The sequence below is a fragment of the Apteryx mantelli genome, chromosome 1 (genome assembly GCF_036417845.1).
Source record: "Apteryx mantelli isolate bAptMan1 chromosome 1, bAptMan1.hap1, whole genome shotgun sequence".
NCBI classification, from domain to species: domain Eukaryota; kingdom Metazoa; phylum Chordata; class Aves; order Apterygiformes; family Apterygidae; genus Apteryx; species Apteryx mantelli.
This window is the reverse complement of record NC_089978.1, coordinates 16,894,341-16,906,989: the sequence shown is the minus strand read 5'-3', so window position 1 is coordinate 16,906,989 and position 12,649 is coordinate 16,894,341. Positions and strand designations below refer to the sequence as shown.

General features: G+C 39.1%; 1 protein-coding gene across 1 annotated transcript; it reads left to right on the top strand.

Annotated features, from left to right (window-relative positions):
• Window positions 1-4,004: 4,004 nt before the first annotated feature.
• On the top strand, window positions 4,005-12,169 carry LOC106495496 (matrix metalloproteinase-27-like). The gene is made up of 10 exons (XM_013955966.2): window positions 4,005-4,148; window positions 4,509-4,747; window positions 5,830-5,978; window positions 6,073-6,201; window positions 8,214-8,375; window positions 8,545-8,668; window positions 9,419-9,549; window positions 9,774-9,933; window positions 11,479-11,582; window positions 11,796-12,169. Exons 1-10 carry the CDS (start codon window positions 4,044-4,046, stop codon window positions 11,894-11,896), a joined length of 1,404 nt encoding a protein of 467 aa, XP_013811420.2. The 5' UTR covers window positions 4,005-4,043; the 3' UTR covers window positions 11,897-12,169.
• The last annotated feature ends 480 nt before the right edge of the window (window positions 12,170-12,649 follow it).

Genomic DNA, 12,649 nt, shown 5'->3' with positions numbered 1-12,649 from the left:
CAATGACAATTAAACCAAAAATTATTTTAAAAGTATATAAATTAAATTGGTTATGTTGTTATAGCAGAGATGGTCTACAGACATAGCAACACAATATTTATAGGGAAAGATAATATCTCTTATTAGACCTATTATAAATTAAAAAATAAACAAACTTTGGGGCAGACATCTTCAGATGAGGAACAGAAGCAGCAGACCCCAATGCGACTCAAGAGCTGCTCCTCAGAGCTAAAGTGGAACTACTAATCTCTCTCTAGAGGAAAAAAGTAGCTGGTACTTTTGGAGTAGAGGGAATGTTGAATGGGACATAGTAAGGAAGTGACTATCATTTGGAGTAAAGAGAGAAAAAAAGGGTAATTTATAACCTGTGGAACATGAAGAGGTTAAAGAGAGGAGGAAGTTTATAGTGGAACATTTTTAGTCTGTGATTTTTGGTATCCTGTAAAGTATCCTGGATTTCCCTCAAGCATGAAGACTGAGGGCTCAAAATAAAATGATTTCTTTGTGAGAAACACTCCTCCATGCTTGTCTGAGTGCTTTTGTAGGTTATCTTTATGAGCGCAGTGATTACTCAGCTTCACCTACACATTTATGACAAGGGCAGGTCTGGTGCCTGGACCTCTATATTGCATTCCTGGAAGCAAAAGCTCTGCTTCCAAGAATTTTGTTCTTGCAGAGTCATCTAATGTGGTTGAGGTTACCAGCCTCAGTCCATGCAATCACCTGCAATTGTTTTACACCCTTTTAATAACTTTATGGTCCTATTTGCTAATTATTGTACTGTAGTTACTGTACCACATCCTGATGTGTGGTAACTGTTTACATGTGTAGTCCTAGCCCACATCACTGTTAATTGAAACAGATTCACCCAGGGTGGGATCCAAATGCCTAAATATGTGCATCTAGTGTATTTGAGATGCTTTAGGGTATCCAAGACACCCACGCAGGTATGAAACATGACTTCTGGCAGATCAGCACTCCCCGAGCTCCAGAGCCCACAGTGCTGCTAGACACCTATTTTTAGGTGACTGAATCCTGCCTTCACAGACTGCAGTCTTTGCCAAAGGTTTGAAAGGGATCAAATAAATTATCATCTGAACCATTTGCCATTGTCCCACGTTTTCTCATTCAAGCTGAGTGATGATTTGGCTTTGTTGAATCTGTGGTGGGATTCAGCTTTAAGTATCTCCTCAATTTAGCTGCCTGAACAGGTATCTAATGCCATTAAGATGTCTTAGGGTCTTGCACTTGGCCTCCAACTGCCAGTCTAAGAGGCACAGGTCGCCTCTACATCCTGGGTCACATTCACCAGTCCTCCGTCAATGTCTCAGGTTCACTAGATTGTCTCAAAAAACACGGCACATAGGTGTTTAGGCAGCTAAATTGCAGCCTAAGTGTTTTTGTGTGAGCGCAGGCATAGGTTGTCGTCATAGTCAGTGGAGCTGGTCAAGACACTTGGACTCCTGAGAGCTATGCAGCTCATCCTAAATTTAACTCCTACGTGTGGTCAGATTAAACAACCTCTTGATGCCATTTGACCATATTGATTAGATTTCAGTTGGCTATTATGCAAGCCTAGACAGTTATCTCATATGTAGACATCCACACTATGGACTGCTGAATCCCTCCTGACATCATCACCATGATGCAGCAGTGTTGCTGATTTCTGTGCCTCTTTGTGGAGTGTTACTTGGTACTACCGATGTGGTGAGGACAGGCAGTGACCTTTCCAAGAAATGGCTCTCATTACCACAGTCTGGATAAAACCAATCCTAGGACCAGAAGAAGAAGTCATGAGGCAGATGAGAATCCACCAACTCTAACCAATGTTAAAGAGAAGAATTAGGGAACCATAACCAACAGCTGCTTTACAACTTCTTCTTTTCCCAGACTTTTCTTTGTGAGAAAATGTGCACTTTGGCATCTCTCCCAGGAGCAGCTGGAACTGGCTGCTGTGTTGTGCAGATGGCCAAGCACAGAACCTTAAAGTAAGAACACAGGCTTCGAATGATGTAGCCTCTGCCACCTAGCACCCAAGTGTTTTCTGAACAAATATGAAGGTCAGCTTCTCTACATTCAATAAAGACAGAGGGAGGTTAATTCTTCCTTTTCTAAGATAGCTGGTTGAATGACTCTCCAGAGATACCTATTTCTGTTATCTATAGAAGAATTCTTAAACAGTAAGTATTTAAAGTTATATGAAACTAATCTTAACCTAGCCGCTCTCATTGGCTCTGTCCTTCCAGTACTACACAGCAGACAGCTGTGGGGAATGGATGACCAGCCACAGTGGAAAAAAGATAACCACTTCTCCTGGTTCATATCAAATCTGCTCATGGTGCTGCCTTGATTTTTACAAAATTAAATTCAAATCAGACATAAATATCTTTTCCAAAAATTTGTTCTAGTGCCATCAGAAATTATGCTTGGTATAAAAGCCACTGAGCAGGGGGTTGTGTTCGTGACCTATGTCATGTATACAGTCAGACAATAGCACCCTGGTAATTCCATCTAACTTTAAAACCTTTGAGATAAACAAATTTTTCAGTTTAATAATGGAAGGCAGAGTTCAAAAAAGACTCCCCCTACTTATGGATAAATGCACCTCATTTCCAGTATCAATTCAGTCACACTCACCATGTGAGAAAAATCATTGTCGCAGTTTGTACATCAATAACAAAACTGAATGGGATCCAAGTCTCATGGATCTCTCAAGTGTTACCACAATGCAATAATAATAATGACAAAGGGTTTTTTTTGTTGTTATTGTAGCTGATAAATGGCATGAAGTTTAATAAACAAGGCTATGTTGTGAAATTTGGGCAATGAAATTCGTCATTAATACCTCTGGCTGGAGAAAAGTTGGCCGCAAAGTGACGACAAAAAAAATAACACGGAATCAAGGATTTCCTGAAAAAGCTACAGCCACATGAGGATGTTTGTTACAAGTTTTTCAAATGATGAGCACACCCCATCAGAGCTCCTCTGAGGTGCCAAACACCTTCATTTCCCATTGCTACCAATGGAAGAGGAAGGTGCTCAGCCAGCAGCAGGATGAAATCCCATAATTTGTCACAGCTTGTGTGACTCTTGAAACTTCCTCTCTCATGAATTACTTAAGAGAGGAAATAATCATATCCCCTGTGGTTAATGTGGTTAAACTGAAGAAAGATTTGTTGATGAAATGGCAGATAGATTAAATAGATAGATGGATAGACAGACAGATAGGTAAATAAATAAAGGCAGATAGAGATATAAGATTACTCACATACTTTAGGTTGGGCACAAGCTTAACCTTGCTAAAACTTCAGTGAAGCAGCACCTTCATACTTCTTTTAATATGCATGGGATAAAATCTTTTTTACTTATGCAGACCTTGGATTTCACCATTATGATAAAAGGAAACATACAGCCTTTCCAAAGAGTTGAAGCAGAGAGGTGAGGATGATTTGAGCTTCTTATTCATTTTTCAAAACATCCATTCTGATTTTATGGATCAATTCAAATAGAAAACTTTCTGCTTGCACATGGCAATAAATTCTCCCAAAGTTTTAATTTTTTTTGGATGGGATTCATATCTGGTGCATGACTTCCATTTTCCAGACTGAGACTGTTAGCAACCACATCTTTAAGAGTCTGTACATTTGGAGGCTCAGTTTCACACACCTGGGTTGGGACAGTCTAAAAGGTTCTGCTTTGTCCACCATTTCATCTGGTGTGAAATTGCTCAAGTTCCTAAAATTCAGTGTGAAGTCTCTAAAACTGGGTGCCAGTTTTGAAATGGTATCCAAGCAGCTTAGGAGCATTCAAATACTAACTGACTTCAGATGTTTGTAAATCAGATGGGTTTAGTTAAGTTTTATTTTGTCAGCCAGCATAGCATTATGAATGTCTGGAGGTAATCAGAGCATGATAAACTGTGAGTCAGTCCACAGCTGACTTTACGAAACACCCTATAATCGTACAAATTGGGATGTGTGAGACCATGCATATGGAGCAGAAAGCAGGACTGCTCTTGTACTAGGGCAGAAAAGAGTGTAAGAATGAAGAATCTCTCACTTCTGCTCTTAATCTATGTGGCTGTTTCTATTGCTCTTCCTATGCACCCAGAGAAAGACAACGAAGAAGAAGATATAAAGCTCCTACAGGTAACTATATTGTCCATTCCTGAGATCTTTTGAGCTCTTTCTTTTTAGATATAATCTGCATGTTCTAACCTACACAGAAGTTTGCTGTCTGAGGTGATGCTATTACACACAACTCTGATGCCCAGACTTTACTAAAGTATGTTAAATCTGTACATACTGGAAATCTCAAGTAAATAAGAATCAGGGACAAAGTTGTCTGTTTCTGTTTAGCTAAGACCATGAGGAAAACATCTGTTTTGGCTCCAAGTAATCACAGGCAGATGATTATGCTAGCACAGTACATGAACAATATCAGTCCTGAGGTATTTATGTAAGAAACAGAACAAAATGTGAAATGTATTTGTTTAAATTTTTCACTAGGACTATTTAAATAAATTTTATGAAGTTGAGCCAGATCCGAATCAACTTGGATGGAAAAGAAATGCTGAATCAACAACTGAAAAACTCCGGAAAATGCAAGATTTTTTTGGTTTGAAAGTGACTGGAAAACTAGACACTGAGACATTGGAAATGATGAAGAAACCCAGGTGTGGAGTTCCTGATGTGGGTCTCTATGGTGTTACTTTGCCAGGATGGAAAAAAAACAAGCTGACATACAGGTAGTATTTCCATAATTACTTTTCTGTGTTTAAATTGTGGTTTTGTGGATATCTACATTTGTTGTATTTAAATAACTTATATAGCAATTGTTTCCAATTGGGATAACAAAAATGTTTTTCTCTCCCCTACTGTTAGTCATGCATATTCCCCAGAGAAATTTCTGAGAGTCAAGCTGAGTATTTTACCTTTCTTGAGTCAATTGTAATATTTTGTCTCTCGTGTATCACTCCTAATGAATCACAGAATCACAGAATCGCTGAGGTTGGAAGGGACCTCTGGAGATCATCTAGTCCAACCCCCTAGTCCAACTCCCTCAAGCAGGGTCACCTAGAGCACATTGCACAGGATCACGTCCAGGCGGGTTTTGAATAACTCCAGAGAAGGAGACTCCACAACCTCTCTGGGCAACCTGTTCCAGTGCTCTGTCACCCTCACAGTGAAAAAGTTTTTCCTCATGTTCAGATGGAAGTGTCTGTGTTTCAGTTTGTGCCCGTTGCCTCGCGTCCTGTCTCTGGGCACCACTGAAAAGAGTCTGGTCCCATCCTCTCGACACCCTCCCTTCAGATACTTGTACACGTTGATAAGATCTCCTCTCAGCCTTCTCTTCTCTAGGCTAAACAGGCCCAGCTCTCTCAGCCTTTCCTGATAAGAGAGATGCTCCAGTCCCCTAATCATCTTTGTAGCCCTTCGCTGGACTTGCGAATGAATATTCTGCGGGCAAAATAGAAACATCAACTGCACCTTGCATGAACCCTGTTATGGTCAAAATGTGTCAAGACTGACAGCTTAGCAGTCACAGAAATCTGAGGAGAGGATTTTCATCGTGCCCAAGAGAGCACCTGCTGGCTAGGAGCCATTTAGAGAAAAATTGATAATGTGTCCATAATTATTATTATGAAAAAAACATATTGGACAGTTATCACATTTCTCAAGCTCACACAGTCCAAGATGATTTGGGGGAACTATTGGATTGCAGATTAAATTTCTTCTTAAATACTTCAGTTCATCATCTTGATAATATGCAAGAAATTCTTTATGCAAACACTAAGTATTATTATTACTTGAACCTTTATAACTGTAGAATTGTGAACCACACACCAGATATGAGAAAAGAGGATGTGGATAAAGCAATCCAGAAGGCATTTAAAGTATGGAGCACTGTCACCCCACTGATTTTCACTCGCATTCATGAGGGGATAGCAGATATAATGATTGCTTTTGGGACCAAAGGTAACATATTGACTGCATACTGATGGTAAGATTAATTTAAATATTTTCCAATAATCATGACACAAACTCAGTGTTATTTCAACATTGTATTTAGTTCATGGACATTGTCCTCGTTATTTTGATGGCCCCCTTGGTGTGCTTGCTCATGCCTTTCCACCTGGCACTGGTTTTGGTGGTGATGTGCACTTTGACGAGGATGAAGACTGGACAACAGGCTCAGCTGGTAGGTAACAAAAGGTTTCTAGAGCATTTTGCAGATGCATAAATTTCTTTCTGATTTTATTTAGGTGAAAGAATACACTGAGATGAAGCACAACATTAACACTAAGAATAGCTTAAGGATTTTAGAGGGCATCCTCAAGCTAGGATATTTACAGTGATGATGATATAAAAACTGGCCTGATCCACTCTGGAAGATATTTATCACTCATAAATATATCAGTGGGAAAACCCTTTTCAAATATGAACATTACAGACAGGGGCAGCTCTTACCTTGGGGACAGTGGGGCCCATCCACACCAGAAATTCACAATCTTTGGTAAAATCTTTCTGACTCTTATTTTCTTTGTTTGCTAAGAGTGCATAGCGCCAAGCATGGCACTTCCACACACAGCAAAGGAAGTATACTGTGCCTGTGTAGTAGCCTTCAGCAGAGATCCTCAGTGGATAAAAAACATTAGAGCTGCCAGCAATTACAGAGTGGCCTCACTAATAATGTCAAGATAGGTCCAAATAGAGGTTTCTGTAGCTTTACCCTACGTTCATGCTAGAATTAGCTTGTATATGAAAGTGTTCTCAAAGCAATGTGAGCTTCCTGCTAGCAGCTGGGAGTCTGAACGTGCTGTTTGGGCCACCCATGGGCTGAGATGCAGCATGGAGAGCTGACTACAAATGCATGCCTTCAGGCCAGAAGACAGACAAATGTCAAGTGCTCAACCATCTGGCTGGGACCTATGCAGTCTCCTCAGCCCCCCAGGTGGGCCATACAGCATATACTTCCTCCAACAGATCTGTCAGTATGCAAGAAAATCACCCTGTTGTACTTTAGACCCTTTTCTTATCCGTGGTTTTTGGGAGGGGAAACAACAGAGGGGAACTGCAGCAGGAGAGTCTTGGTCACAAAGCAGGAAAGGCAGGGAGTTAAAAAACAGGAAGGTGTTGTAAGAGTGCTGTATGAGGAAGAGAGATGTGGGTTTAGTGTGCCAGAAAAAAATAAGGGATCAGGGGTGAACTTGTCATGCTGATAAAATGTAATGTTTCCCCCACACTGGGGTTGAATGGGTCAACCCCCAATTTTAGTGTTGCTCTTCAGCACCATGACTCCATCAGCGAGGTATTACAGAATTCTTTGGAGAACTCAGAGGACTCATGAGAGGGAAGGAATGGAAATATATGTGGAAAACTTGATGCTTTGTTTTGTTTTTGAGAAATGGAGTTCTTGGCTTCAGTTGGCCCGTCTTGGGAAATCGGTATCCAGTTCTCTGCTGTGCAACAGACTTGAGATCTTGCCAAAGTCTGTTGATATCGCTGGCTCTTGTTATTGCTGTAGGACAGATGATCATTCTTCCCCAATCCAGAAAGGTGTGCTACCTTGATGAACTCAAGCAATTAAATATGCGTTGGAGGAAATCCCATTTTTACCTATTTGCAGTGCTACCATATGTTACTGGAGATAAGCATGCACAGGCACAATATTTAAAAAGATACTTTATTTGACAAGGCTTTAAAGAAACCATAAGTTTAAAAGTCCTATTAATAAAAAGGGAAACCATCCTGCTGATATTATTTTTTCTTTGTTTATTTGTGGTCTCATCTTTCTTTGGTTTGTATGGAGGAGTGTGACACACAGAATGACAGCTTGGTACCTCAAGCATCATGGAGCATGTTCTCTTCTCCTATTAGTCTGTTCTGACTCACATCCAATCCATTCTAGCTCAGCTGGGAAATGCTGCCAGGACATTCCTCAGCACCGCACCCACGCTCACCCCCAGCCATCTACTCACACCACAGACATACTTTCAGTTGTTAACAGAGATAACAGCAAGAAAGATGGCCAAGAGACACTCCCTTCCTGTGGGTGTCCTATATAAAATATATGTATATGCATACCCTAATGAATTTCAGTATATTGTATGAAAACCACCACTGCGTAATGGCCCTGGTGTGTTCACAGTATACTAGCCATTTTCAGACCAAAATTAGACTGATTTTTTCTCTATATACATTTTTTTTAAGGATTCAACTTGTTCCTTGTTGCTGCTCATGAGGTGGGCCATGCATTGGGTCTCTCCCATTCCAGCGACCAGAGGGCCTTGATGTTCCCCAACTATGCCTATGTCAACCCCAGTGAATTTCCCCTCTCTCCAGATGACATAAGTGGCATTCAGTCCATTTATGGTGAGTAGAATCTATTGTTTAAAAAAAGAACAGAACAAGAGAGAAGCAACCTCTTTCACAAAGTTAGACCATTAAAATCATTATATTCTCAAAATATCATAAGTGTATAAGTGAAAAACATAATGTTTCCATAAATTTTATATATTCTTTTTAAAAATGTCTTCCTTAGGATCTCCACCAAATGCCCCAGATAAGAGGCCAGCCACCCCTACATCACCTAAAACCTGCGGCTCCCAAATGTCTTTCGATGCTGTAACTACACTCCGACGTGAAGTCATGTTTCTGAAAGGCAGGTAAATATAATCCCTTTTGATATGACATTTGTCTTTGTGAGGTTTATCTGTTCGTGATTTCTACAAAGATTGAACACTGCAGTGGTTAGCATGATCAATGGAATTTATAGTGGGACCGGTGGATAAATTTCAAAAACAACTCTCCATGGAAACAAAACTGTTAGCAAATAGGAGTTTTATTAATGTTTTTCCATGCAAAATACGCTTCATTTTTTTTCCAGAAAACATCCCAGTCCCAACAAAGTTTTATTCCCGAATGTATAGGTGGTCACACCGAGTAGTGACATGAATAAATACTGCAGCCTTTTCCTAAGAAATCAATATGCTCTACAATGCATTTGGACCAATCTCTCCTCCAGTCACCTATGCAAGTTGGAAGTCAGCTGGGTATACAGGGAATAGCTTACAGTCAAATTCATCTGGGACCCTATAACTCTTTTATTCTTATAATATGATACAGGAACAATCTGAATTTTTCTGCTGCTTCTAGCTGAAGCTTCTAGCTATCATTAATCAGTCAATACCAATGAAAAGGGTGTTTCCAGAAAAAAGTCAGTACAGCTCACTGTAAGACAGAACATGATTTTTCTTCCCACTGAGGCTAGCGTTTCACTTTCTGACACATTGATCCAGGTAGTTCCACTGACAAGAAAGAGCTTGTAAGTCACAATGTTGTTCACATTCTTATAAATATATAGAAATATCTGTGGTTTATTATTTACTACAAAAATTGTTTCATATTTAAATCAGACACTTGTGGCGTCTGTATCCTGATACCTCAGAAGTTGAACTTGAATTAATTTCTGCCTTCTGGCCATCTCTTCCATCCGGTATTCAAGCTGCATATGAGAATATTAAAGACCAGATCCTATTTTTCAAAGGTGATGTATAAGGCTTTCTTTAAATTCTTCTTATCTTTAAATTTGAGGGGAAATGGGAGAGAAGAAGGGTAGCTATATGTGCATAAAATTAACTTTTCAAATAAAAAAATTATAGGACATTTCACTTAGTTTCTACAGTCTACACTGAGAAAGTGCATCTTTTTCATTTAGCTTGTCAAAATCACTGGTGAAACTTCACAAACTTTTTTTTTTTTTTTGAATAGGCAATAATTTCTGGGTTATCAGTGGATATCAGGTATTGCCTGGTTACCCAAAGAATATCAACACATTGGGCTTCCCTAAAGGTGTGAAGAAAATTGATGCAGCTGTTTGTAATAAAAATACTGGGAAGACATACTTTTTCACAGGTGATAAGTATTGGAGGTAAGAAAAAATGATGAGCATTTTCTTATGATTGACCCCAATGTAGCCTGCATGCAACTAAAATCATCCATGTCATAAAGGAAAAATTAGGACTTTAGGTAACTATAGGTAACTACACAAATATATTAATCCTACTTTTCAAAGAAAGTGTTTGTTTACCTGACTCCTGCACTAGGAGGAGAATATAGCTGTGACTTTTGAGAGTTTAATGGTGTGCTAAAACAGTCATTCAAAATACAGACTCATTTTAATACATTATACCTGGAAGCTGAAAAAGTTCCAGCATATATATAATTTTTATAAATAAAACAGACAAAAGCATCTATAGAAAATAATGAACTGAGAGCTAATCTTCTTTGGCAGAAGGCTGGTTTGGACAGCCTATGTGGGTTTTCTGGAATTTCTGAAAAGTTCTAGACAACTTATCTCTCCCAGAAAGGTGCAAATGAGTTTATTTCCCTTTCTTTCGCTGGTTAGTATTGGATTTGCAACACGCTTCTTCTAAATCCTGTTCACCCTCTGGTATGAGTGACTGTTAGTACCCAAATACCAGGCAAACAGAAACAAAAAAAAATCAGCTTTGGCAAGCTGATAGATTGCTTCTGTGTGCAAGGACAACTGCTGCGAAGACCTTCTGCAGGCAACCAGGAGCACAGTGTGGGTTAAAGATACTTTATGGTGATTAATTGTGGGGTTCCTCAGTGAGGCATACATTGTCAGCTGGATTTTCAGCTGTATGTGGTTTCCTGTCCTTTGTTTTTGATAGTTTTGGAAAGAGTACTTACAATATCTTGCCCTGCTATTTTACTGCCTTGGTCACAAGACAAAGGCATGCAAGAAAGCCACAGCATGCATTTCTTTATGTAACAACAGTGATTTTCTCAATCTCGAGTCCCTGTGAAAAGTATTTCTTGTATTGAAGAAGTAAAACAAAGGTTTGTTTGTTTCCTTTTTTTTCATGGGAGGGTTCCTCAAATCTTCAAGAAGGTTTAGGTCCCCTTTTCAGCCCACAAATTCAGCCCCATCCTGTAACAAATCTCCTGGCTCTGTCAGGAACTTGATTTGACTAGAAATAAGTCAGTTTCCTTTCTTCCTTCTAAATCCATCAGCCAGGAGATGACAATGTGTAACACTATATCAGAGTCTAAGAGGTGTTTAAGATTCATGCAATAAATTCATTTGCTCATTATACAGGGAATCTACCCAACCAGTTTCCATGGGCAACCTAACATTCATAGTACTGAAGTTACGGGAGGTAAATCTCAACCCTGCTATTAAAAATGTGTGTCTTACTTCAGTTGGCCTCACTTCAGACACTTCTTTGGAGCTGTGCCAGCCTCTATCAGCAAAGAACTAACCTCCTTACAGCAATCACTAAGGCCAGAGTCCAGCAAACATTTATGTGTGCAGCTAACGTTACTCGCTGCAGTCCCATTGAAGTCAGTCAAACTACAGATGGTGGATACAATTCAGCATCTGCTTAATTCTTTGCAGAATTGATGTCTAAACTCTGTCAAATTAAATGTCTCCTTTCATATGATTTAGGTATGATGAAAACAGCCAATCCATAGAGAAGGGTTATCCTAGACAGATAGTAGATGACTTCCCAGGAATTAGCCAGAAGGTTGATGCTGTTTTCCAACATAAAGGTAAATTAAATGAACTTTTAAGTAAAATCAGTTTATTTGTAAACAGCATATATTTTAGAGTTATTATTAATGTCATTATTGCTGTATTCTGCAAAAAATGGAACCAAATAGATGCTCTCCTTATGTGTAGAAGCTGATGTTCCCAGCTTTGTTTGTTAGAATGAAGCTGCTTCTTGTTTGCACAAGATAAAATTTCGCTTTTTTTATTTCCAGGGTTCTTCTACTTCTTCCACGGATCAAAGCAGCAGGAGTTTGACCCTAATGCTAAAAAAGTTATCCGTGAGATAAAGAGTAACAGTTGGTTTAAATGTTAGTATCATTAAACTTTCTGCCAGTAGGAATAAAAATCACACTAGATTTCTCAAAGGTTGTTCATACATTTGCTGCTGTATGAGAGAGACAACAGGATTAGTTTTCATGTATGTCTATGTTTTCAGTAAATGAGCATGTCAGCTCTATTTTACCTCCAAAGTCCAGAACAAATTGCAAAGTGACTAAATGCAGAATGTCCAACATAATTTATTGTTTTATACTCCAATTGGGCTTTCAAATGTTTTGGTAATAAACAGTTTTAAGTTTGGTGTTAACTATTTTCTGCTTCATCTGTTGAAGATGTTTCATATTTCCAAAGATGTGTGAAAGACTTCACATTAATAAGCTGACTATAATTTTAAAATATGCTTCCAACATATGATACTCTCATTCTGCTTCTTTTCTTTCATAGCATCTTCAAGAGCTAGGCTTTTCATTAATCGTTTATTTTTCCATGTCATCTCTCCTGTCATCTTCTCCTGTTCATCTTTGACAATTGCAACCTTGCCCTCTTCACATTAAGTCAGTATGTTGCCACGAAAATCATCTTCCTGCCCTAATGCTCCAAATAGATTCTCTGATCCTGATCTGTCTTTCCAGTGCATCAACTAGTGCTCCATCAGTGGATATTTTGAATCAATTCACAAATCACTGTGAATCTATGAATGACATCCATTCACAAATCAGCCCTGTCCTATTCAAGAAATATATTCATTTGACAGTGGTCTTGTCATGTTGTGGAGCACAATCTGTGC

Excerpts from the sequence above, each read along its gene's own strand:
- LOC106495496 (XM_013955966.2), top strand. The coding sequence starts at position 4,044 with ATGAAGAATCTCTCACTTCTGCTCTTAATCTATGTGGCTGTTTCTATT. Across the intron at positions 5,979-6,072 it reads GATTGCTTTTGGGACCAAAG|TTCATGGACATTGTCCTCGT; the intron begins GTAACATATTGA and ends CATTGTATTTAG. Across the intron at positions 8,376-8,544 it reads TGGCATTCAGTCCATTTATG|GATCTCCACCAAATGCCCCA; the intron begins GTGAGTAGAATC and ends TGTCTTCCTTAG.